At 41.9% G+C, this 26,130-nt stretch overlaps 2 protein-coding genes across 3 annotated transcripts; one reads left to right on the plus strand and one right to left on the minus strand.

Moving 5' to 3' along the window:
• The first annotated feature begins 9,017 nt into the window (after positions 1-9,017).
• LOC103363035 (claudin-7-A) lies at positions 9,018-13,117 on the plus strand. The gene is made up of 4 exons (XM_008289616.1): positions 9,018-9,478; positions 11,552-11,716; positions 11,802-11,886; positions 12,109-13,117. Exons 1-4 carry the CDS (start codon positions 9,256-9,258, stop codon positions 12,260-12,262), a joined length of 627 nt encoding a protein of 208 aa, XP_008287838.1. The 5' UTR covers positions 9,018-9,255; the 3' UTR covers positions 12,263-13,117.
• A 3,451-nt stretch (positions 13,118-16,568) lies between these two features.
• npm1a (nucleophosmin 1a) lies at positions 16,569-25,737 on the minus strand. 2 transcript variants are annotated; one of them, XM_008289618.1, is made up of 11 exons: positions 25,595-25,737; positions 23,638-23,717; positions 22,941-23,060; positions 22,623-22,716; positions 21,936-22,051; positions 21,810-21,856; positions 18,984-19,041; positions 18,816-18,896; positions 18,532-18,642; positions 18,338-18,412; positions 16,569-17,781 (listed from the first exon to the last, which is right to left on the minus strand). In XM_008289618.1, exons 1-11 carry the CDS (start codon positions 25,641-25,643, stop codon positions 17,731-17,733), a joined length of 882 nt encoding a protein of 293 aa, XP_008287840.1. In that variant the 5' UTR covers positions 25,644-25,737; the 3' UTR covers positions 16,569-17,730. The 2 variants fall into 2 exon arrangements, with proteins under 2 accessions (XP_008287840.1, XP_008287839.1); XM_008289617.1 differs by having other exon boundaries at positions 21,792-21,856.
• Positions 25,738-26,130: the final 393 nt, after the last annotated feature.

The following is a 26,130-nucleotide window of genomic DNA, read 5'->3' on the forward strand; positions in this document are numbered from 1 at the left end:
GCAGCGTGCTCAGTGTTTACGGAAGTAAACATGGGATGGTAACGGTGGAGCGTATCTGCCACTCCCCCGCCGCCACCGATGGAGGAAACAGAAGTGTGAGCGCTAACTAAACTAGCATCAGCAGCCAAGTACTGCCTGTGTGTTCCGGCCACTTCCACCCCGTCAGAGCGCCGGTCAGTTAGGCTGAAATCCAGCAATGGGTAGTGTTCTAACAACACACTAGTTATTATAACAACTATGAACAATAAATATTAACGACAAATGAGGCTTCCAGCATCAAGCCCTCCTTATATCTCGATCTCTGCGGTGATAATCCGACAGTCTTGCTATCTGACATAAAATAAAGAATTACTTTTACTGTGGGATTATCGAGTCACGACTGTAATGTGTCAGTAGTGCGCAAGCTCATTTCACAGGTAGAAGATCGTGGGTTCGAGTCCCGCCCTAGGTGTGGTGACCCTAGTGAGGACTAAGGTGATGGATGGATAGATAAACATATGAAATCATTGTATTTTAGTGGGTGTAGATTTGTGGTCACACATTGTATAAGAACAAATAATCATTTGTAAAAAAATACATAATTTTGTTGAGTACAATTTATTTTTACAGTCAAAAAATAAGTTAATATTCAGTAAAGTGAAAAGTAAAGTGGCTGCCTGACAGTGAAACTAAAACGCAGGTCTTTGACTAAAACTAGAATAAAAACAACAAACAAATTAGTGTTCATAGACTCCTGCTGACTACATCAAGAACAATGTACCCTCCTATTCTCTTTCACATTCAGTGTTTAATGTCTCTAAATAAGTCATTGACAAGATTTTTTTCAGTTTCAATTTAAGGGCTATTTACACATAAACTTGGGTAACAATTTTAATTAGGATAATTTTCTGGAGGTGTAAACTGAAGGATGTCAGTAAATGTGACGGTAACAGGAGGGTTAAAGTTCTGGATGCACTAGTTAACAAAAACAGCTTTACTATAAATAATCTGGTGTGGATTAGTCACTGACACATCCAGCTGATGCTCCACAGCAACAACAGTGTTTATGTGAGTCTGAGCTAATGGTCATGACTCAGAAGGTGATTTGTTTTCAGCTCTTTTCACCATCATTATACCCTCGACGCAGAAGCGCGCCCTCTCTGAGATTCTCCACATGAGGTTGGGTCGCTCCGCTCAAACCGTCTGCGTGATAAAAGTACACTACGAAATCCAGACGGCCCACTGTGGTGTCACTTCACACTCCTGTCTGCTTCTGCACAAATCCTCCATGTGCAGGTAAATATTCACGAGGCTGGAGTCTTTATTCTCTGGTCCACATGTGCAAAAAAATGAGGTTCTTGTCCCTGGAGCTGCTCCCCAGTGGTTCACCGTAACAAATGTTCAATTGCAGCAGAGGAAGCGTCCACACCCCGGGACTCCAGCCTTCGGTCCAACTGCAGAACAGAAACAGAGGAAATGCTGGGACAAGAGAAACACATTTCCTTCAGTGGGAAACATCAAAGCAAGTAAAGCAGGTTTTACACATCAAAATGCAACGGCTCATCCAGTAGAACTTCCTGGCAGTCATCCTGAGTTCGACTAGAGGGGAGTCTGAATTTATTGTTTTCCTTTACTTAATAAAGACATTTCCACCCAAAAATCAATGCGGGAAAGGCACACGTAGACGCATACAAATTCAGAATGCAGGAAAACTGAGTGTTTGATGCTCAAAATTTCCCAGGGGAAGACCCTCAGACCATCATCACATCATGTCTCGTTATGACAGAAATGCCTGGGAGTTACTGAGAAGCATGCACAAAACGTCTCACTCCGGAGGAACTCCATTGCATATGCACACGAGCACTTGTTCCATTATGCCAGCTGTGAATGACTGGCAGCGATGACACCAGTGCAGCTGTCGTTCAGAATGAGAACGCCAGCGCTCACTTCAGCCCAGAAGCGGGGATGACGGCCTGGTGAGACGGAGTGATCTCACCACGCGCTGGCTGAAGGCAGTGAAGCAGCTCTGCTGTGGTACCTGCGGCCACTGAAGGAGGACGCGTGTTCTCAGGTGCAGATGTTTCACCCCTATGCAAAGTGGAGATTATTTAAGGAACTGTGTGTTGTGGGACCAGATATTTACTTCCAGTATTTAATAAATGAAAAAAAAAAAATTCTTGCTATTTCAGGTTTCGTTTCAGTTTTGTTGGAAACTGCAGACCAGCACCTCCTGTCATTAGACATGGAGACTAATGCCTGTCTTCATTCCACCTTCTTGTGAGCTGGCTTCAGCCTCAGCTGCTTTTGAACTGTTTCAACACAAAGACATGAAATATTACTTGTTAGTGCAGCTTGTGATATTCTCACACTGTCCATGCATTCTGCCTGTATGCAGTTCACCCCTCACAAGCTAACGGTGGCCGTCCTGTGTTTTTCCACAAAATAAATCCAAGCTCACCTGTTTAATATTTTCACCTTCACTGGACAGTCATTGGTGCAGAGCTGGTGCTTCTCACTCATTCCTGGAGATTCCAGCTGTCTTAACCAACAAGCACAAAAAGGAACAGAGACACAGTTTAGCTAGATTTCTTCACAATTTAGTTTATCAGTTCAGGAACATTTTTATCCTTTGATTTTTTTTTTTTTAATCATTTTTATTATCATTTTGATCCTTTTAATTTTTGATAATTTGGGCTGTGCTAATAAATACAACATTAAATTTCCAATGGATATATTTTTGGTCATCATCATCATCATAATAATAATAATTACAGCATAGTTATGTTATTTCATGGAGTACTTTCATTTGTCTACAATATATGCCCATCAATTTACAGATTTTTGTAAGAAAAATGAATTTGTTACATGGGATGTTTTTATGTTTTTGTTTTTTTAACATTTTGTTTTAAATAACTACCAACCACCCCAGTAGAGAAGAGCTCCTACTATCACTATCTAAAGACACCTAATACTGCGTTCGTGGCAACTGGCTTTCATATTCTTTGAATATTACAGTGTCCCATCATGTTTTATTGTGCTGTAGTTTTGTTTTGTTTTGTTTTTTTACATTTTTTCATCACAAACAAAACACAACTTTATTGGTCAGTGTTCTGTTTTAACAAATCAACACCTTAAAATGACATAATCCTCTTATAAAAAAACACATTCTTGTAAAGTTACATGCTTTGGCTGTACTTTTAGAGCAGATTTGTTAAACTTTCCTGTATTTTACTTAACTTTTTTTTTTCTAATCTGTTAATATGGAAAGCACAGAATCTGTATTTACTGATGGTATGTAACATGGTTGGGAAATGAGTTCAAGTTTATCTGCTGCTCTGACTGAAAATGCTGATTGCCCGAAAGCAATTTTCCAAAACTCAGGCAGCCTACCTAGCAAACAAACAAACTGTAAACACATGCCTACAGACAGAGGAATGGAATCTGAGTCAAACATTAGGTGACAGTTGTTGCACTGCAGAGTTGGGTGTTGCACTCGAGCACACTTGTACTTTTAAGTGCCGAGTGAAATATACTAGAGCTTGCAGGGAGGCAAACTGGCTTTCCCACTCGTAATTATTATGACTAAGATGTTGATTGAAGTGATACATTTACAAGTTGGAACTGGAAGAAGGTGGGTTCAAATCTGGCTAATGACTGTTTTTAATTGCCGTTCCGTCTTTCGCTCCTCTTTGGCTTTCAGATGGTTTAAATCTGCAAAAACACAGATAGGTCATCGGTCAGATAGTTTACCGACTAGCACGAGTTATATGAATAAATGGACACAATCTATGTGTTGGTTGAGGGATTAACAAACTGACATCTGCCTGATCTGCTGAGGAGTCATCTGTCTTTTCAAAGAACCAAGATTATCGAACCAAACTGTATGAGACGGATGAATGGCTGCAATTACGTGTCTCGTTCACAGCCCGGCAGTCAATTAGACATCCCAATCTCTCAGTGATAGCTGTGGTAAATGGATGTCTCACAGACTTTGATAATTAAGCTACAAGTCATATTCCCAAACAAGCTGAAAAAGTTGAGCAGCGTCTGATCCGGCTGATTATCGTGGTGCGCTCTGGGCTGTCACTGGCTCCCACAACGAGTTCCCCCCCTTTGAGACGTGACCTCAGTCGGGGTCGGACAGCCCTCTTTTCCTCCTCTGATCCTCCCTGTGCTTTACTGGGGCATCTCAAATCTCATGGAAGCATGACTCGTGCATTTATACGAGATTATTCTCAGTAAACCCACCCAGAGTGAAGCAGTCTGCGCTCACACTGAATGGAGCTTTATATTTCTTAATGCAGCAAATAAGGATTAAGGCATTAAACCAAATATAGTTCTCACGATAGCTGGAGGAACCAATTACCCTCAGCATGCGCATGTTTCCATTATAGGAATCTACATGCTAAATTTGAACAAACGTGGGAAGATCACAACCTTGTGTTGCATTTAATGATGTTTTTTTTCTCTTTTCCAAGCACCAGTGTTGCTCCGACTACACACAGTTCAGCTGGTCTTTCACTGAATATTGATAGCAACAACACAGCATCAAATGGGCGTGAAGTCGCCGGCGGTGCATGTAGATGAGAATGAAAATGTGGTGTTACGATATCAACACTGGATATAAAGCAAAAGATGTGATGAAAATCAGATCAAAGACATAACGAACATTTGGGGTTTCAGCCTACATTTTTAGTGTCAGGAGGAATTACAGCAGCAGCGGTTTGCTTGGAGGAAGAACATTCTGTTTATTGATTTTCATTAAATAAAAAAAACTATATTTTGAAGCCAAAGTAAAATAATTTCCAAAGATGTCACATTATGTAAGTAAAACACACCGTCTGTGTTATTTGTTATCGTTTTAGTCGTGTTTTTTAATAGACAACCCAGACTGCAGACACATTATTAGTCACGACGTCTTCTTTGTTTTGTGTGTAATATTGCACATAATCAAAAAGTGAAACCTTACAGGTGTGCAGTCGGTTAAATGCTGGTCTAATTCAGTTTTATTTATTTATATTTGAACATGAGGTATTTTCCAATTATTTTTCAGAAGAATGAAATCCAGAGCATCGCATGTTTTCTGCTCAACACGAGCACATCCATCCATCAGCTCTCCACACCTTAATCCTCACTAGGGTCATGGGGGGCTGGAGTCTATCCCAGGTGACTCAGGGTGAAGGCAGGTTCACCTGGACAGGTAACCAGTCTATCACAGGGCTACACTTAGAGACAGACAACCAAGCACACTCACATTCACACCTACGGACAATTTACAATCACCAATTAACCTCAACATGTTTCTGGACTGCGGGAGGAAGCCGGAGAACCCGGAGAGACTCCATGGAGAAAGATCCTCACCGGGACACGAACTGGCGACCTTCTAGCTGCGAGGCGACGGCGCTAACCACCTCATCACTTTGCAGGCCCAACACGAGTACAGCTGCAGCCAAAATTAAGCCATTATACTGAATCTAATTAGATTTTATCGAAGGAACGCTGTTAAATACATGTCAGTTTGGACATAATTGGATGTAACACTTCTAACTGTATGGTCACTGTTGATTATGTCCTATAGTGTTAATCGTATGTGACAGCTGCTTTATCCAAAGCCGTCTCCAACGTGTGAAGCAAAAACGACTGCTGATTAGAAGGAGGCGTTTAGTTTGCTCTTTTCACAATGATGACATTATCACGCTGGCAAATGTGATAACGACTGGTAGAACCGCTAATCATGCTTAGAGCCAGAACCGAAAAGTGCAGGTAAAGTGAAACAGGAACCTCGATTTATTTTACTATCATATGCTGCAAAAAAGCCTGTCCTTGAGTTTTACTTTGGGTTCTTTATTTAATGGTACTTATCAGAGCTAAAGGTCTAACAGCACAAGGTACCAGCATAACCAGTGCTTTAGTTGTAGTGAGAGCTAAAATGGCTGTTTCTGTTTTTCATATGTGCAGCAACCATTAGGTGGCAGCATTGCACTTGGAAGTTCTGCTCATTCCATCCCGCCTCATGTAACCTTGTGTCCTACATCCTGCGTCCTAGAATGACGGTACAACATGCAAATTATTACAATGAGTCACTAGGTTAAGCTCAGCACACCGACTGCACATCATGTGATCAGAGAGGGGGAAAAGAAAAGAGAAAAAAAAAAGCAGCTAACTGCCCAAAATTCATGACTAAACACATCAAAGGAATTACATGGGAAAGATTCTCATGGAGGAAATAACTTCACATTGTTATGTAAGATTAGTTCTAAATCTTTGAGAGGAAAACTTGTTCATAGTAGAAATGATTTTTATAAACTTCTCACAGACAGACATGAAACCTAAACAGAATCCTTTCAGAGGCCAGATCGGTTCAAAAGTCACAAAACATTAACTCCAGTTCCCGGTGAGAAGCTGTGAAGCTACCTGTGAGGGCCGTGTAAACAAACCGACGGAGTAGACACGCCCTGTGAAGCAGGATAAACACATTTAAATCGTTCCATTCACTGTCATCTGTTTCTCTGCGATGAGTCACTCGATTGGTCGAGAAACTTGTGACAAGCCGAAAATATTTACAGCATCCCTCTTGTGTCTTACTATATGATGACTCACAAAGCGGCCGTCGGTATCAGCCTAAAAAAAGGTCTCAGCGTTGCGCAAGTATCGTCTAAATTCAGAAACCCAACATTTACTGTATATGTTAGGATGTCATGACGCAACCTAGTAAAAGTGTGAATGAGAAATCCACATGCTAGGGCTTGTTAGAGCTGCTTGTGTGTGGAAATGGGATATTTTGGGGTTTTCTAAGAACTAAATAGATACCAGCAGGTGCTTTACCTGCATTGTAGCTTTAAAATCACTGTTCCCAGAACGTAACGTCGCCGTCCGACACAAAATAAATCGCATAGTTTGTCCACATTCACCATGTAAACAAGATTTCATGTGAAAAGCCTATCCCCAAACATAAAATCTAAACAAATCTGAAAGATTTTATCTCTATCTGACTAAAAACTGACATTAGAATCCCCGGGATTTTCTGGTCGGCTCTCGTGTTGTCACAGTGAATTGGTCAGAGCCAAGTGTCATCTGAACACAGAAGCCCCGCGGGGCAAACAACACCCTGCGTCTTAGCTTTCTGCGTTGCTTCTTACATCTCAACCTTTAGCTGCTGTGTCAGGAGGAGGACGTACGTGGATCAAATCGTTTCGTGACGGTGACGATGTCAGGCTCATGTAAAGACAACACAAATGAATGTTAAAGACTGGCTGCAAAGCTGGTTATTTACAGGGAAGATAGAAAAAAAGAAGTTGCCTTTTGTTTTTTAAAAAAGCGTCTAAATGGGAAGTGACGAGCACAGTTGAACACGGCAAGAAGTGGGAACAGACTTTCACAAATGACCACTGAGCACATTCAGCAGTCTGATGCTGACAGTAATCGCACGCATCATCAGTCATCGTCTAACTCGTGCATCAACTAAACCCGATTCTGATGAATTTCAACAAAAAACTGATTCACAGCCTTCTTGTTAAGCAACAGTAATAACTAGTAATAGCTTTGTTTAAACTCTGCAGCAGGCTGTAATTAGAATTAATCGGTTGCATGATACTTGGATGTCATAAGTCGTATCCACGCCCCACGACTGTTGTTTTAAGCCATTGATCTGCGCTCACGTTTACCTCCAGCTAAACTGTGTCTCAGAAGCCACGAGGCACTCCTGCTGCCGTTTGTTGAATTTCCAGCTTCCAAAGTGTTCCTCCTGTCTCCTGTTTGTCTGCTGCTGACCTCAGACAGATAAATTACATTATTAACTACATTACACATCTGTACAATAGATAGATAGATAGATAGATGCAAACACATGTGTGATGGTGTGATGAAGGCAGGTTCACCTGGACAGGTAACCAGTCTATCACAGGGCTACACTTAGAGACAGACAACCAAGCACACTCACATTCACACCTACGGAAAATCTAGAATCACCAATTAACCTCAACATGTTTCTGGACCGTGGGAGGAAGCCGGAGAACCCGGAGAGAACCCACGCTGCACGGGGGAAACATGGAGACTCCATGTAGAAAGATCCCGGGTGTCCTCGAACCAGAGTCCTGTAAGGATCTTATTTGAGAAAAGTTCTGCTCCCTTATTGATCGTGGATGTGCTCATGATGCCCAGCTAACATGCTGAGGAGTTAATTGGTGAAATATTAATGTCTGAGGCCACATCTTCTTCAGATTAGCAGTTCAAATAGCTACAATGCTTTGTAATCTAAGGTCTGAAAATAAATGATGTGATCAAAAAATAAAGCTTAAGAATCACTAAGACTTTTTTATTGTCTGAACTTTTATTTTCCACTTCCACTTATGTTAATGCCACTTCCTATTTTGGACATGTACTTCACCAGGTACAGACTTGTGCTTGTTGATCAAAATGTTGAAAATCTAATTATCAATACTGGTGGAATCTCAGGCTAAACTAAAGCTGTATTCATATTTGATCAAACACACATACTAAAGCCATTTTATTCCAGTGATTTACACATGTCAGACTGTATTTCAAAACGCTGAGGTTTTAAACCTCCCTGTGCTTTCTGCTTACCAAGCCTCCTGCTGTGGTTAGAAATGCAAGATTATGACAAATCCTTCCTCTAAATGTGGCCACTTTTGTTGTGGGAAAATCAGATAGTGTGCGATTTTAAAATATAATAATGCTTCTTAAAGATCTGGCACATAAAATATCAGATTCATCATTTATATTCATTAGAGAAAACACAAATCAGATCAGTAGGAACCAAATGCTTGATTGTAATTATTAAAAGAGCGCTTTAAAGTTTATTATCTATTGTTTACTGTGTAGAATGTGAAGCGGGGGTTTGTTGTGATACCTGTGGAGGCTATAAATAGGCAGGTCGGGGTCTGTTACCGGAAACACTGACATCACGAAACCTTCAGGTGTTCGCTGCGTCGCTGATGAGTCGATACTGCGTGCGCGTCCCCGCCCACCTGCCCACAGAAACCGCCTAAAAAAGCTCGCTCCCGCGGCTCCCTCTCCATTCAAGGCGCGGCAGAGGAACAGGTGCGCAAGAAGAGAAGAGAAGACACTAACCTTAAACATCACCGCTATCTGAAAACACTTGTTGACTGAGAGCACTTTAAAAAGAAGGAACTTTACTAGCAACAAAAAAAAAAAAAAACTTGTGAGGAGAGGATTCTTACCTTCACAGCAGGTGGACGCCGTCTTGTTTTTTGTTGTTTGTTCTAACTCCTCGTCGAAGAAGAAGAAGAAAAAAAAATGGCCAACTCTGGTCTACAGATTTTGGGATTCGCCCTGGCTCTGCTGGGCGTAATTGGATTGATAATTGGCACCATCCTGCCCCAGTGGAAGATGTCCGCCTACGTGGGGGACAACATCATCACGGCGGTGGCCATGTACGAGGGCCTGTGGATGACCTGCGCCTTCCAGAGCACCGGGCAGATCCAGTGCAAGGTGTACGACTCCATCCTGCAGCTCAACGGTGAGTTCAACCGGTCAAACTGGCAGATTAAAGCTGCTTCTCATCTGGGAAATAAACTTTTTTTCATTTGAAACCACTATAAACAGGCATGTTATTGAGCGCCCTTGAAAATTTGTTAGTTAAAAGTTTGGGTAAAGGCCCCAAAAGTCATCTTTTATTTTAAGGCTAAAACTTTGAGAAAACTAATTCTAACTATTTACAGACACACAAAAACAAACAAACAAAATAAAAAACTAAGTTAAATGTGTGATAGATAATTATATAACCATAACCTGCACCTGTTGGGAAAACAAAAACTTTTTTTTCCCTTTCGGCCATTTTCTCTCTCAGCCGTTACTAGATTCCTGTCTACTGAACCAACCGGTTTTATCACCTCCCTTTTCATTCTCCACACTGTGAGACCTTCCCTGCTCTGTGCTGTGAGATTATTGCCTAATAATAAGTCAAATTCTTACTTTTTTTTCCATTTGCCAGGCGGGAATGTGTGCTTTACCTCCACACCTTGGCAATGATTAGCCTTTTGTCATTGTCCTGCACAGCCTTCCTCCTCCTCCTCCTCCTCCTCCTCCTCCAGGTCTCCATAATGCAGGAATTGCTTCACACAGCATTTGGTAGTTACAGGTTAAACAATACCGGCATGGGCCAGTGTTTAGGCAACATGTCCGCATAGCAGCGCCACAAACACCTGTTTTGTCCTCCAGGGACAAAATCAGACCTCAAATGGGCACAAAACCACTTTTTCCTGGAGTCTGGGCCCAAAAGAATGCAAACAGTGAATGCAGTTCTACTTCCTGGTGTATCATAGGGCTGGGTAAAGGGAAATCAATTAAAATTGACATTTCCGCATCAAAAAAAAGAACATCTAAGGTTAAATAAGGAAGCAGCAACGTTTGTTATTATTGCTTTTGGCAGTCTAAGTTGACCGAAGATGCTTTTGTGGTTGTGACTCTCTTCACGGCTCTGGTCTGTTATCATAAGTCAGTGGATGAATGGGTCAATGGCAGCACTGCAGGTGGCAGGTCAGGTATCGTGCAGGTATCGTACGTGTTTCATATTCAGCTGATTGATGGCGTGCCCTCAGGCGTAAACTGCCTGAATGCCACTGAGGGAAGTCTTCTGCACAGTTTGTACATGGGTCCCTCCCTGTACATCCACCCCGACTCGTCGTTATTTACTTACAGGTGTTGACTCGGTGGCCTAAAAGTTCACGAAGCAGCCATTTCATCCAAGTAGCTCGTGTGTCCGATTTGATTTTAGTATTTATTTATTTTAGTTTGATTTATCCACACATCTGATAAAATGCGTGTCGCTCAAAGTGCCTTATCGGCTCCTCAAACATGAGCGCAATCCATCCTAGATAAACACTGTGTGATTAAAGCTGCGGTCAGATAGGGAGCGAGTCAATAAATGATGGCTTTTAGAAATAGCTGCTATAAATCTACAAACACCTCACATTCATACCAAAAGTGGAGAAGGCTTTACTGGTAGACTCATGAGTTTTATTTATTCACACATTTTAATGGAAACCTTATGTCTTGAGGCTCTTATTTTAGATCGAACTTCCAAACTGCAAAATGTCCACCTGCTGAAAAGCGGCCTGTGAGTACCTGAGATTGGGAGTGCCGTCCCTCATAATGAAACCTGAGACCTGGTTAGACCTGTTCCAGACTTGCAGGCTAACACACCCACTCCCCCTGCCCCCCTCCGGAGTTTCTTCGGTCTTCCGGTTAGAGCCAGTTTCTGTGGTGCGTTGTTATTGGGAGCGGCAGTGAGACACAAGAGACAGAGGCCGCTCTGTGGAGCAGAACCAGTGTTTGTTTACGCTGCCCCCCTTTTATTCCAAATAGTGTCTTCTAAGCACATACAAAGCAACAATCTGATAGGAGCGTTGTCACGACAAATCAGCACAGATAGAAATTTCAAATAAAACCAGCAGTTTCTTTTCCGTTTAGTTCCGCTCCAGTTAACGCCTGCCACTTCTCGTCACACTTTTTTTGATCGTACGTGCCGACTGTTAAGCGCTGAGCTGTCACCGTACCTGATGGATTAACCCTGTTCTGTCCTCTTATTCAGGTGCCCTCCAGGCGACTCGTGCCCTCATGATTGTGAGCATTATCGTAACGCTGGTCGGCCTGGGTGCAGCCTGCATGGGGATGAAGTGCACCACCTGTGGAGGAGATGACAAAGTGCGCAAGTCTCGCATTGCCATGGCTGGAGGCATTATCATCTTGGTTGGAGGTAAGAAGCCATTCAGTGTGGTTTGTTTACTTTTTGTTGTTGTTGTCGAACAGTTTCGGTGATGTTGTTCTTTACTCTCCCACAGCTTTGTGTGCCATTGTCGCCTGCTCTTGGTATGCTCACGACATCATCCGAGCCTTCTACGACCCTTTCACACCAGTTAATACCAAGTAAGTACATGAACAATTAAACTGAACACTTGTGCACAGTTTTGCTTTTTGCAGAGGCGAAAGAGAAAATGTAGAAATTGTGACACATTATTCTGGTTCTGGTGCTTTTTTTTATTGCATAAAATTTAAATTGTCAACTGTAACAGATTGTTTTAATATTTAGTTTTTGCTCTGTTGGCATGTGTTTACCCTTTTGACTGATCATAACTTCTCTCTCTGAAGGTATGAGTTCGGTTCTGCCATCTTCATTGCCTGGGCTGGTGCATTCCTGACTGTCGTGGGAGGTGCCATGCTGGCAGCCTCCTGTCCAAGAAACAAATCTACACCAAAGTATCCCATCTCCTCCAGACCCCCCAGCAGCAAGGAGTACGTTTGAAGAGGACGCGGCTCAGTTAGAGGCTGAAGGACACTTTGACATTCATGCTAGTCCAGCTCAGAGATTGAAACCTTGAGAAGATGTATCCCAGGAGGCAATCAGCATTTGTCTATTTTTTTTATTTGTGTTTTAGTTTCTGTGGGGGTTACCCAGCAATGTTACTGTAATATTATTATTTTAACAAACTCATTAAAGTTTTTAAATAATGGTTGTTTACTTCAAAAGAACGAGCTCGTTGACCTTGGCCTGTCTGGAACTGTAGTCGGTGCTTGCTTTGTAACGTATACCATGTCGTATACCGTCCACTTAATCGACACCTGTAGAGCACTGGGGTGAGTGGAGGTGAAACATCCGGGATGTTGTACAGCTTGATGTGTAGATAACGTGCTGCAGTGTGAATTATGTGAATGCATAGAAAAGACATGGCAACGGTCAGCTGTTGATCAGTGTGTAGCCTGAACGCACAGCACACGGCTCATCTGGCACCTGAGACAAGTAGGTCACCATAATTTCCATAAAATTTGTGCCTTATTTATACAAACACCACAAATAATTCAGTACCACTGCAGAACATTTTGTTTGTTTGTTTTTAATCAACTGCTGGAGTCAAATTGTAATTGCATAAGTGAAAATATACTGATTCTTTTAAGTCCAATTGCCAACGTGTTGACCTGACAGATGTTGTGACTTGTTTTTGTGACTTGTTCTGTAATGATTTCTTTTTATGTGAATGGGTTTTGCTTATGCTTGTTTTTAAGTCACACTAGCTGTTGCACTCGTCAAATTTTCTTTTTTTTACGAACTTTATAAATTGCAATGTGTTTGTGTTGTAAATACAATAAAATATTTACTGTTCATGACTTTTCGAAGTAGTCATTCAACAAATGTACTTTGTTTACATGACAGATTTCATTTTTTTTGAACTCATGACCATATAAAATAATACAAATATATAGTTTAAGGCAACTGGGAGTGAAAAAAATCCAGAAAAGCTGAAAGTTTACAGATTAACTGTAGTTTCTGTTTGTGAAATAGAACCGGCAACAACAGATAGATGTTGCACATAGTTAGGCAAAGTCTTTGTTTTGCATTATTTCCATATTTGTGCATTCAAATAATACATGAAATGTGCCCCCAGCACTTATCACTGCATAAATTACACATTCTGGTTTTCCTTTGTGCATCTCCATCTTGTCTCTGCCCTAAAATCATCTTAAATTCAGCATAAAGGTGGGAATAGGAGACTCGCTGTAACTCATGATTCCTCTTCTGTAGAAACTGATCTTGAAACCGACAGCTCCAGGTGTTTATGGTTTTGGTTAAGAAAATAAAATACAAGAATGCTGCGGTCATGTAAGGAAACGTTAACAGAAATTACAGATGTAGTGACGCCCAGATCCACTGCAACGTACACATGGAATTGCACTTTTCTCTCAGACGTACACGACTCCGGCTTTTAGAGATGCTGCCTCCACAGACATGACAGTCTCAGGTTGCAGATTATTTTCCTACCGAGGCAGGAGTCTGAAAACATGAGGGCCACACTCCTCTCTCTCTCTGGCTGGAAGCCATCTTCCCTCAGGTGGATGAGTACACAGCATCATAATGGCCAACAAAATGAAAGTTTCTTTGCTTTTATTGCCATCTTGTGGTGCACACGGAGAACTGCCTCTGTGGTGGTGGAAGCAGCTATAAGAACAGAATGGATGCTGCTCTCTATAAACAGCGTGTACCATTTTCAGCTGATATAAAATGTTATTGTGTAAGACGTCTTGTCTCCATTTTCTGGATATGAAAAGCTCTGAAGTAATATTTCACCACAATGGAGCGCTTTCACCTGAGCTCACCTCGTCCCTCCTGTCTTTTTTTTTTTTTTACAGCGTCTCATCTCCCCTCGCTTTGTCATTATGTCTTCTGAGGTTATGATTCTTGTAATTTATAAGAGCCTGCAGTGTCTTGCTCCAGTTCTCCTTTTCGTCTGTTCTCATTCCGCCTGCCGTTCTCTAATCATTACTCTTTCCTCCCTTCAGGCCAGATCAGAAAACTAATAATGATAATGATTTCACTTCCAAGTGGCTAAACCTTCTGACCCCAGTCTGCCTCTGTCCCATAAACTCATAAAAAAGAAACCAAACATAATGATTATTCTCGGCGAGAACGTTCCTTCGGGGAATTTTAAAAAAGAAGAAAAGCTTTATTAGTCATATGAAATCTCCTCTTCTCTTTAAAATAAACTTTTTATCAATAACACCTGCCTTGCTGCATATATTGTGAGCGTGTGTGGGCTCCTCTTATCTTATCAGCAGGGCAGGGCTGCTTATCACAGGCTACTGAATCACAGAATGATGATAATGAGCTTTTACTTTCCATCATCTCTTTATTGCCCTGACTGTAAATGATGATACGCAGCTGAGATTGACTGTTGATTTACTGGACTGTAAAGGAAGGAAGAGCAGAATCACGACCTGAACTGTTGTCATATAGACATGCACACGTTGCAGAAGCTCTTGAAGTTTGTGGTAGAACATCTACTGATGGGTGACAAACTAAACCTGAACCTTCTACCGATACAGTGAGGAGCTTCAGAGGCTCCTTCATGCTTATACTGAACATTTTTCTGGCATAGTTTGGGTCCACTCGTCCCCGTCAAAGCTGTTTTAAGTCGTCACCTCTATCCTGTGTTAAAACATTTATATCCTGAAGGGAAATGGAGTCTTCCAGAGCGACAGTGCCCCCATCCACAGGGCACAAGGAGTCACTGAATGATTGACCCAGATGAACACCTATGGGAGGTTCTGGACCGACATGTCAAACAGCACTCTCCACCAGCATCATCAAAACACCAAATGATGGGATATCTAGGTGTTCATCCCTCCAGTAGAGGTCCAGATGCTTGTAGAATCAATGCCGAGGGGTACTGAAGCTGTTCTGGTGACCCAACGCCTCACTAAGACACATTATGTTGGTTTGTTTCTTTAATTTGTCACCTTTCTGTAAGTTTTTATGGTGGAAAAAACTTGGGCCTGCATCAGGGTTCAGTTCCAAGTCTAGAAAGCTGAGAGAAATAGAAAACCTTTCTTCAAGAGTAGCTTGATGAAGCAAACATTGAATTTCCCTTCTGGGATAAATAAAGTATTTTTCATTTCATTTCAAATTTGCAATAGATCCTGCTAATGAACACAGCAGAAGTCGGACTGTTTGAACAGAGTGAGTGGCGTCAACGGTAGCGACAGAGGAAAAAATAGAAAAATCACAACTCTCTGTCTTACATTATAGGATGATTGTTGTGCTATAAATTAAAAAAAAAAAAAGAGGCTCACAACATACAGATTTTACACTGTATGTAACCTCACGGGGGCTGCAAGGTGAATCAGTGGTTCGCACCGTTGCCTCGCAGCAAGAAGGTCGCCGGTTCGCAATCTCTCTGCATGGAGTCTCCATGTTCTCCCCGTGCAGCGTGGGTTCTCTCCGGGTTCTCCGGCTTCCTCCCACAGTCCAGAAACATGCTGAGGTTAATTGGTGATTGTAAATTGTCCGTAGGTGTGAATGTGAGTGTGCTTGGTTGTCTGTCTCTAAGTGTAGCCCTGTGATAGACTGGTTACCTGTCCAGGTGAACCTGCCTTCACCCTGAGTCAGCTGGGATAGACTCCAGCCCCTGGTGAGGACTAAGTGGTGTATAGATGATGGATGGATTCTGAAATCCAAAATAGACAGAGATCAAGGTAGAGATGTAAGGGGCACATTTTGCTTCATAAATGTGTTGGAAATTATGATTAAATGAGATGTTAAAGCCGTCGTAAAATGCGTAATCTAAAGAACACTATAAGGTGCAACACCTTTGTGTTTTGTGAAAGAGTAAGATTATGAGCTCATTGTGCAACATGTCAACAGAAAATGTCAGATCTTGCCTGGACAATCTGGTTTGGGAAATATGACGTTAAATATTTCAAAATACTATATCAACATATAATAGCAGCCACTCACTGTGCTCATTGTCTTATTGGTAATCAAGCCAGACAACAGGAAACCAGTCTGGATTTTTTTTTCTCATTTTCTGGAAACCAATACAGGAGTTTCCCTCCATCTAGGTGCTAACTGACTCATTCAAATCACAGCTCCTGTAACGCTGCTGAATCTGCAAGAACAGATAGCAGCACCGGTTAAAGGGAGTGGAGCGGTTTGTGTAATCTACAACTTACTTCCAGAAAATAGATGACTGTGTCCACTACTGTGAGTAATGCAAACTTCAAAAGACACCTCGGATGTTTGCATGTCTGAAGAAACACGTCAGGAAAAGACAACTTTGTGTGCTTGAACTTTTAATTATGAGCAGATTGTTGCACATGAAAAAAAAAAAAAAAATCAAAATCAAGAACAAGGGAACTTAATACTGCATTAAGCATCAGACGTGGGTACAATTACCAACTATTATAACTGTAAAGAAATCCAACAGCAGACAGATCCACGTCGTTTAATCACTCATCAACCCACAGCATATTCAAAGTCGTAAAAACAGACATCTCTTCAACATGGAATGGTCTTCTGCTTGAACAGGCCTCACCGGCACCAACGTTTTTAAATTTAACTCGAACCTGGTCAAACGAGAACAGAGTTTGAGGCACGGGTCGGAACATTTAGGAAACGCTACACAACTCATTTGCAAATTCCTTCATGCGTACAGTCTCTCAAAGTGGGCGACCTCGTTCCTCTGGGATATCAGTAGTCGTGGCAACGACGCAGACAGATTCCTCGACAGAGCTGAAACGTGTCGTCTTCAACATTAGTGCAGCTTGTTGCTTAATGTTAAATAGGTGGTTCTTTCTGGACGGTGACGACTTTTTGAATTCTGGTGTCGTCGGATTACGACGGCGGGAATCTCACACTAGCGTAGACATTCAAAAAACACCAAACGAGTTGTGTTTTCAAAAAAAAAGTGCCACATGTGTATGTTGTTGAAAAAAAAAAACTGGCAAATGATGCGACCAAAACAGAGTCTGTTTGACTAGACTGAAAGTTAAGCTGTTACCAGTCTATCTGCTTTTTGTGTAATGGTAAGATGGATTTATTTCTGTCGCTCCTAAACGGAGGCAAATTGTAAATATATATATAAAAAAAACTAAACAAAAAAAATCCACATGAAAACGTCCTCCATACCCTGTTGCCAACAATCTAGTGAGAATTTTATTTACACATTTACAACGATGGGAAATTGTACGTTGGATCTACCAGGGTTAACTCAAGAGGGCGACCGAGGCGGCGCTCCGTCAACCGTCCGCCGCCACCTCTTCAGTCTTTTCATCCAGGAGAGCAGGCGGAGCTGAAACAGACTTACGAGTGATTTAACGGTAAGTGTGAGGCACTGAGTTCGGCTTCAGAGGGTTCGAGAGGTGCTATGGGCATAAACAAGGCATAAAAATAGATTTGTTTTTCGTATTTTTTTTGTTTTTTTAAAACACTACAGAGTCGAGTTATTTTCCGTCCTTCAATGTCTGTCTCCACTTCCACAGCTCTGCAATGTCCTGAAAACAAACAAAAAAAATCAATTAGCTGGTTGTTTAAAACACACGGCAGCTTAAAAAATATAAGAAGCTCACTGAGGAGGTAACATTAGAATAAAATCTGAACTATTTAACATCCTTTCTTGGTTGATTATTTCTCTTTTGTTCATCAATAAAAACATTTTCTTGAACAACTTTTGCTGCATCAATGAATGAGAACAGATTTGGCACCCCCTAGAGGCAGCATCAGGAACAAGCACAACAACAACAAACAGTTTGAATTTTTACACACTCCTTTCTTTTACTCATCTCCTCATGTCTCTTTGTTAAATAGATAAGTGCCACATTTAAAAAAGAAAAAAAACATTAAAAATGACAAAAACTCCACACAATTATTTGGACATATGTTAATCAAAAAGTTCTAATTTCTCCGTACTTGTCGAATAAAAATCAGACAGACGTCAACAGAGAAATTAAAAGCACCTGTGTGTCTTTTTCTTAAACTCAAAATAAAATACAAAACCAAGTGCGTCACATCTGAAAGCTAACGTGTAGGTGTTGTAAACATGTGTTGTACCTTGGGGTCTGAGACTCTGTGGCCATGCTTCACAAAGTTCTCAAACTTGGGCTGGACTTTAGGTAATGTTACTCCCTACAAAAGACAAATAAACACAATCAATGATCAGATTCACACTTAATAGTCACACCATTCATCGCCTTTTTAAATGGGAGGAAAAGAAAAATAGAAATAAAAGCATAAAGGACGCCGACCTTGGTCACGGCCTCCAGAATTTTGGCTTTAATCTCAGGGATTGTAAGGACTGCTTTAGGGGTTGGTGGGGTCTTGGGTGACTTGTTGCCCTTTCCTTTGGGGGTCTTGTCCTGGAAAGTTAAGATATTTGGAAATTAAATTGATGAATTTTCAAAACACAAGCATGCTGCCAACATTCAACAATGGTTCAAGGCCCCGTACAGTGCAGCTTTTCAGAAAAAAAAGTCAAGCTCAAAATACAAATGTTCCTAGAAAGGCGGCGACTATGAAGAGCAGCGGTTACCTGGTTAGCTGCCGGGGTGCCGGGTTTAGAACTCTTGCCGTTCTGAGCAGGAGCCTTTTGTTTGGATGGTGTTTGTTTGGCCTGTAACAAACAGGCAGGTGTAAGTCAGAACAACTTCACATTAATTGAGCTTTAACTAAAAAAACTAATTTTGTGACATTTGCTCACCTTAACGGGCGTTTCCTCTTCCTCGCTCTCCTCGTCATCATCATCATCGTCATCATCCCTGGAAAAAAAACAGAAAAAACTCCATCAGGCTTAAATATTAGCATGTTTGGCTTCATCGTTTTTACATTTTTTTTCGGTGACACAGATACACAATGGGTTTTGGTCGGTCACCAAAAAAGCTGAGGCTAAATTAATTCCGTCCTCTGTGTGCCGGTACCAATACCAGCGCTTTATCTTTTATAAATGGCTTCCACTGAACGTCCCCAATTTCTGTAATGACACCAAAAGATTTATTAAAAGCACTCGAGGTCCAAATTGCTGTCCTGAGTGCTGAACCGCCGTCCCAGTGCCAAAGAACTCGCAGCCGTTTCTTCGGTGGAAGGACGACTCGGAGATAAGTCATTTCCATTTATAGAACAAACGAGCTGCTCCGAAGCTTCTGAACATCTCTCTCTCGGACGAACGCAACGCTCCAGACCTTTCTAAGATCCCAACAAGTACAACTTAGTAGTTTCCTAAAGTAATAAAAGTATGTTTATCAATTAAAATATGGACCTTATTCATTATTGGATGCAAAGGAAAAAGTCTAGTGGAGTTGGAGCAGTGATGACCTGAATGTTTAATGTCACGGAAACACCTTCACAGTCTATACATGAGCTTAAACATAGAAGCTTGTTCTGTAACCTTATCAGCTAAATTACCTGAGCAAACCTGAAACAAGTAAAAGCATCGTCCAGTCTCAGATCGCACAAATGATTACATCTCACAGGAGTAAAGACCTGCTCTAGAAATGCTGCTACTCACAACACAAGTTCAGATAATTAGATGGCATCACTTGAAAACAAAAAATTCTCAGAGGAAAAAAACTGCAGCTACTCCTCAAGACACCCGTCTAGCTTTAGCTTAGCATCGCTGATTTGATTGCAGGACTTCATGAAAGCTTCATAGAGCATGTTTGTGTACAACTGGGCCAAACATCTTACTCTATAAGAGCCTTCATCATTAAAAAAAAAACTAAAAAAAAACAAAAAAAAAAATAAAAAAAAAAAAAAAAAAATCAAAAACCAAGGGAACCCCCCTAAAAGCAAAAAACGAAAACAAGCCAAAAAAGAAAAGCAACGAAAAGCCAACGGAAAAAAAGCAACACAAAACAAGGCCAAAAAAAAGCCAACTTCCAAACCAATTTTTTCTGACTGTTTACAGATACTCGTACATGTTTCTCCCACATGATTGCAGAACACCAGCTCTCTTACATCCCTGTTCTTATGTTGATGGCCAACTGGCAGGTGCAGACAACGCTTTTCCACTAAACACACACACACTGGGCAAATAACAACTTCTATGTAAAGCATTCCTTGTTTCTTCATTTTCAACCCAAACTCTAAACTTCATCCCACTCTAACAGTCTTGGCCGACGCTCACCCAGAGATAATCCCCACAATAGTCTCAAGCGCGGAAAATCTGACCCATTTCTGAAGTCGCGAAACAAGTAAATAAACACCGTCTCTGTCCAAGTAGACTCTCGTGCCAGGATCTCAGCTTCAGGCGTTAGTCAGCATCATCTTATCTGCCTGTCAACGCTCATGTTGGACCGACGCCGACCTTTCATTTTAAAGCCTTTATCGAACAAAACCAATGATGAGCCAATATCGGGCATCTCAGACGTACTCAACACAAGAAACAGCAGCTCATGAACCACTTAAACCCGAATTTAATATTTAGAACAGACCAAACTGGTGTCACTGGAAGCAAGATGAGCTGAATTGTCGCCAGCAGAGCAGAGTCCTGAACAGTCTGAAGCTTTGTCTGCAAGTCCACGGACTTACATTTGACCTAGTTTTCCCTTCAGTCACCTGCCCTCAACATCACTAGTATATGATGTTAACACAAACACATGACGACAAACATGAAAGTACAGTCGTGACTCGATAATCCAACGCTAAATATAAAACCTTCTTTTATGTCGGATAGCAAGGCTGTCGGATTGTCAAGAAGGAGGTCCAGATACAAGGAGGGCTTGATGCTGGAAGGCTCATTAGTTGTTCATAGTTGTTATAATAACTAGTGTATAGTTAGAAGACTACGCATCGCTGGATTTCACTAACTGACCGATGTGATTGTGCACACTCTGGCCAATTCCACCCCGTCAGAGCGCAACCCCGGGGTGGAAGTGGTCGGAACGCAGACAGTACTTGGCTGCTGATGCTAGTTTAGTTAGCGCTCACACTTCTGTTTCCTCCATCGGTGGCGGCGGGGGAGTGGCAGATACGCTCCACCGTTACCATCCATGTTTACTTCCGTAAACACTGAGCACGCTCGCTGCGTGTGACGTCGTCGTGTCCTCTTCTGCGCATGCGGGACACTTTTGGGTCGTATGAAGTTCACACAGCAGATCACATACAAGTCGCATTGAACTGGAAACGTGAAGGAAGTCACAAAGAAATCCTCATTGAGCATCAAGTCCTGCAGTGTGAACGTAGCCAATCTGTGGGATTGTTCAGTCAGATAATACGCCGTCATCCTGATTGGTGACATTAAATGTCATGTCGGAGTCACAATCCAAGGCTGTCGCTATGTTAAGGCTGTTTTTATGGGTTCTGTTCGTTTTTCCTAAAAACCTGTCGGAAAGCAAGGTTTAGGATTGTTAAGGGTCAGATTAACGAGTCATGACTGTAAATAATAATGTCCTACATACACTGTTCTAGTGATAACATCGAGTGTCTGGAGTTAAACACTCAGGCTCCACTGTGAGCATGTATTTGGGAAAAGGTCACAACAATGTGTCACTGTCTGAAGCCTGACACTCACTCATCATCGTCGTCGTCGTCATCATCATCGTCATCATCGTCATCTACGTCCATCTTCATTTTTTTCTGCACAGAAGATCAAAAGTAGGTCACGACTGAACCGAGACAAACTTCATCTTTAAACTGAACAGAACGTAGAACCAACCTGAGACTTTGCGGCAGGAGAGGAAGCAGGTCTCTTCTTTGATGTTTTGACATCTTCCTCCTCCTCCTCATCGTCGTCATCATCATCTTCATCGAAAGACTGATCAGCCTCCATCACTTAAAAGGAAGGCAGGAATGTTACACTGGGTCCTTCAACCACATCAGCTGCTAATTTATTCCCCTTATTATTCTTTTTTAATTTTTAAACCAAACAACAGAAATAAAACAAAGACAAGTATGAGCAAAGTATGAGGACACCACATAGAGGTCTCACAGTTTGAATAAGTCCAGTGGATCAGGGAGAAACCACCAAAACAAAGGACTATATGGAACTATAATAACCCAGTAGAGGGCATTATGAGGATACAGGAGTACAAGAGGGATGCCAGACCACATCGCTACGCCCCCTACGTATGAGGTCTGCGGTAAAATCTGGGAGATAGTTTAGGAGGGGCGCCCAAAGTTTAGTAAAAATCCTCTCATTTCCCATCAGAACTGAACTTAGACTAAACAGCTGGAGGTCTGGGCTTCATCCACTGGAATAAAATGCATCTTCTTGCCAAGAGAAGCAGCTTGTAGAGGAATTTTTCCATAACTAATAGACAAAGATCAGCCACTGAGGAAAGGGATCGCCATTAAAAAAATAATCTGGACAAGATATCATGACATTCTTCTAATAAATACTTACTGACTAGGTGCTGTCCACTGATATGGATCGGACCTGAACCTGCCTTCAGACGGAAAACTGCTGGGGGTGTGATCGTGAAACCACCAAGACACACCTGCAACAAACACTCACGTTAGTTTCCTGCCAACAGAGCTGAAAAGATGTTTCAAAGAGCGTGAATGTCAAGTGGCAGCTACAAAAAGCAGCAGACGAGGACGACTGAACAAACACAGCCTGTGTGGGGTTAGAGCTTAAAGGACGCCAGCACTCGACACAGCAAGAGGACAATTTGTGTGTTTAAACATAAGCAAAGACAAAAAAAACAAGAGGTGTACTCACACTTGGCAGAACAGAGGGCTTCAGTGAAACCAGGACTGCCTTGATTTTCTGACCCTCCATGTCCTGTCCCTCCACCTCCACCATGTGAAGTTCATCCTTGGTGCCGGGCTCCACGCAGACCTAGAGAGCAGTCGATTGTATTCTTATATGATCTATCAGGGTGAATATTAGTCCCACAACTCACAGGACTTTGTGATCGTTTGTGTCTGTTTCAGCCAGAATTCAAAAACTGCCATTACATCCATCTTCTGATTGTCAAGAAAGCAATCTGTGTAAGTGCACTAATTAGGATCCACGATCAGACTTGTGTGTGTGTTACGTTCCCGGTGCATTAAAAATCTGGGAGAGAATAAGCCACAAAGTGTTGTTCCAGTAAGTACGACACCAATGGGCACCAGTAAGGCTGAGAGGAGGAGGATAACTCCACTAATAGAGAACATTATTCATTTAGCCACCAGACACTGTTCCTTTTCTAATCACTTCAAGTAAGCATTTAGCTTCATTCAATCAACTATCAATCTTTGTGCATCTCCACCGAGCAGTCAAATTTCTTTAAAAATGTTTTACCAAATATCAAAAGATGAATCACTGGAGTTGTGAACAAAAATCCTGGTAAGCCAAGAAACATCTCAAGACATTATAAACAATATGTGTCATGAGTCTCTTTCTTGTACAACTTGGGTTTCGGGGTTCTTACCATCCTCAGGTCCAGCTGATGCTCCAAGTCATCGTCCTCAGGATTGAACACCACCTCCTTTCCAGCTTCCAGCACACAACCTGAACAGAAGAGCTCAGTCAATACTCCAACAACTGACTTAGACACCAGCATAGAAACGCAGAGAATTCAATCTGTGGTATAAAATTTTGAATGTTGAAGTCTCGACCAACAAAAGCTGCCTGATCCAACCACAACAGGGCCCGAGGTCGATAGCTAGACTCTTCTCTGTGGAACGAGTTACCAAACTCTGTTCAATCTGCTGACTTCCTCTCAGTCTTTAAGACTAGAGACCCAGCTCTTCACTGAACACCTCGGCACTTGACAACTGATAACAAAAAAAAATAAAAATCCCACAACCTCCCTACAGCCTGCTATTGGCATCATCGTCCTATCACACTCCAACTTGTTCTATGGCTCTTATCCAGATTATTTTCTCCTGACTAGATCCTTGCTTGTGTTGCATCCGCTCTCAGATGTGCGTCGCTTTGAATAAAAGCTAAATGAAACTGCAGAAGTCACTAACTCTGCCCTTTGCTCTATCTGGGACCACCTGGTTATTAGGCTGTAAAGTGTTATATGTAAACTCTGCACAAGGGGGCGCTACACAGACTACTGGTGGGAATGTTTCCACATGGCACCCCTGGGTGATTCAGTAGGAGGTAAGTGGACTGTTCTGAACTAGTTTCAGAGCTGAGGAAGCCTCGTAAATGAGGTGAAACATCTCCAAGATCAACATTCAGTGCAAAATTTCAGTTGACTTTTACTGAATATAGGCTATTACATAAAAATAGGATTACAAAGTCTTGGATGAAAGAAAATCTACATTTATGGGTTGCCTCATGATGCTGGTATAGTTCTCCCAAATGACAAAAAATACAAAAATTGTCAGCAATTTCAACAAAAAATTAACTTAAGTAGTGAAAATTAAACATCTAGTAAATGTAAGAGCCATTTTAATGCACTGTGTGTTTGCGACAATACGTCATTTAAACAAATTTGGGCTTGATCGTGCTCTGGAGTGGCCTCATGTTGATATACTTTATTTTAAACTGACTGGCGCACATTCATCAAAGTGAAACTGGACTAAAGTGGGAGCAATGACCCACTGAGGGGAAAACCCTCTCCACGGATCACACGTGGGAAACACGTTTTCACCTCTTGCTGTCTGGATCAACCCAGAATTTGTGGCCCACATTATGTCCAGCCTTAGTTAACTTCAGCAGCTCTCTCTGCCTTTTCCTGCCTGCACCATGAAGACCTTCAGTCATGAGTAACTAGGCCATCATATCACATATCAACACCAGCCGAGGTTACGCTGGGTGACGGGACGAGCAGCTCCACGTGATCCAAGGAGAAATTCAGTGCAAGTTGTGTTTACACTGCAGTCACAATGACTTTATATCTACTGGAGTACACCAGTGAATCAAACGAAAGCTCATAAATGCAAGATAAGAAGTCTATATGTGCTCATCCAGGAGCGCGGTGCACATGCGTTTGAAGCCACGTTGAGAAGATTTTCCCCAACCAGCTGAAAACTGTCGCGTCAAACTTTACGTTTCATTGTGACAGTATATAAAACTGGGATGTAATTGAAACTACGCGTTAGTTTTAACCTCATGTGGGGGAAAAAAAGCTTAAATATGAGCGCAGTTAATGAAACACGGGCGCCGCCATGTTGGTACCAAAGCACGTGTGTGGCGGAGTGGTTCAGAGGCAGCTGCTGCTCTCCAGGAATCACCAGAACCTCCTGCTGGAGGTTAACAACCACCAACAGCGATATTTACTGCGTTTAAAAGCTTTAATACCCTGATGAGGACACCACCTGGTCACCACAGAGGGCCACATGCAGCTAAGCAGCTACACGTCGCGGCTGTTAGCAGCACACGAGGACGAATTAAATTAAACGAAGTGACGCAGATTAAAGGAGTTTTCTCACCATAGAGGAAGGTCTGTGGCGCCATTGGCTCGTCGTTTAACCCGTTCATGTTGGAGGTGAAGAAGCTGCCAACCTGCTGCGTGTCTGCGCTGGAAGAAGTCCTGCTGGAGACCACCAACTAACGAGCTAGTGCTGCTGCTCTTCTTCTGTGGAGAGTAGAAAAGACAAAAAGGAGGAGCAGCGCCCCCCGCAGGACAGCACGCAGCACAGCACAGTGTAGAGCAGAGTAGTGGTGAGCAACAGTTTCTTCTCTTTTCTTTTTTTCTTTAACCTTTGCCAGTGGTTTCTTTAACTAAAATGACTGATTCCACGTTATGAAACAAGTAAAGAAGTAAAAGTCATTCAAGGAAAATATGACTGAAGTAAAAGTATGTGTGCTGAGGTATTACCACCAAGTGTATTTAAACTTTAAAAAGTGAAAGTAGTCCATTCAGACAACAATATCCCCAGTGACTGTTAGACTAGTATATATGATGGAGTATTAGAGCCACATTAAAGAAATATTTTTCCACAGACGTCGAGAAAAAAATCCTGAT

This window comes from Stegastes partitus, unplaced genomic scaffold (genome assembly GCF_000690725.1).
Source record: "Stegastes partitus isolate 25-593 unplaced genomic scaffold, Stegastes_partitus-1.0.2 Scaffold626, whole genome shotgun sequence".
In the NCBI taxonomy this organism is placed as follows: Eukaryota; Metazoa; Chordata; class Actinopteri; family Pomacentridae; genus Stegastes; species Stegastes partitus.

Coding starts and splice junctions, on each gene's coding strand:
- LOC103363035 (XM_008289616.1), top strand. CDS start 9,256: ATGGCCAACTCTGGTCTACAGATTTTGGGATTCGCCCTGGCTCTGCTG. Junction 11,717..11,801: donor CATTATCATCTTGGTTGGAG/GTAAGAAGCCAT, acceptor ACTCTCCCACAG/CTTTGTGTGCCATTGTCGCC. Junction 11,887..12,108: donor TTCACACCAGTTAATACCAA/GTAAGTACATGA, acceptor CTCTCTCTGAAG/GTATGAGTTCGGTTCTGCCA.
- npm1a (XM_008289617.1), bottom strand. CDS start 25,643: ATGAACGGGTTAAACGACGAGCCAATGGCGCCACAGACCTTCCTCTAT. Junction 23,061..23,637: donor ATCAGCTGGACCTGAGGATG/GTAAGAACCCCG, acceptor ACTGCTCTCTAG/GTCTGCGTGGAGCCCGGCAC. Junction 18,897..18,983: donor AAGAGGAAACGCCCGTTAAG/GTGAGCAAATGT, acceptor TGTTTGTTACAG/GCCAAACAAACACCATCCAA.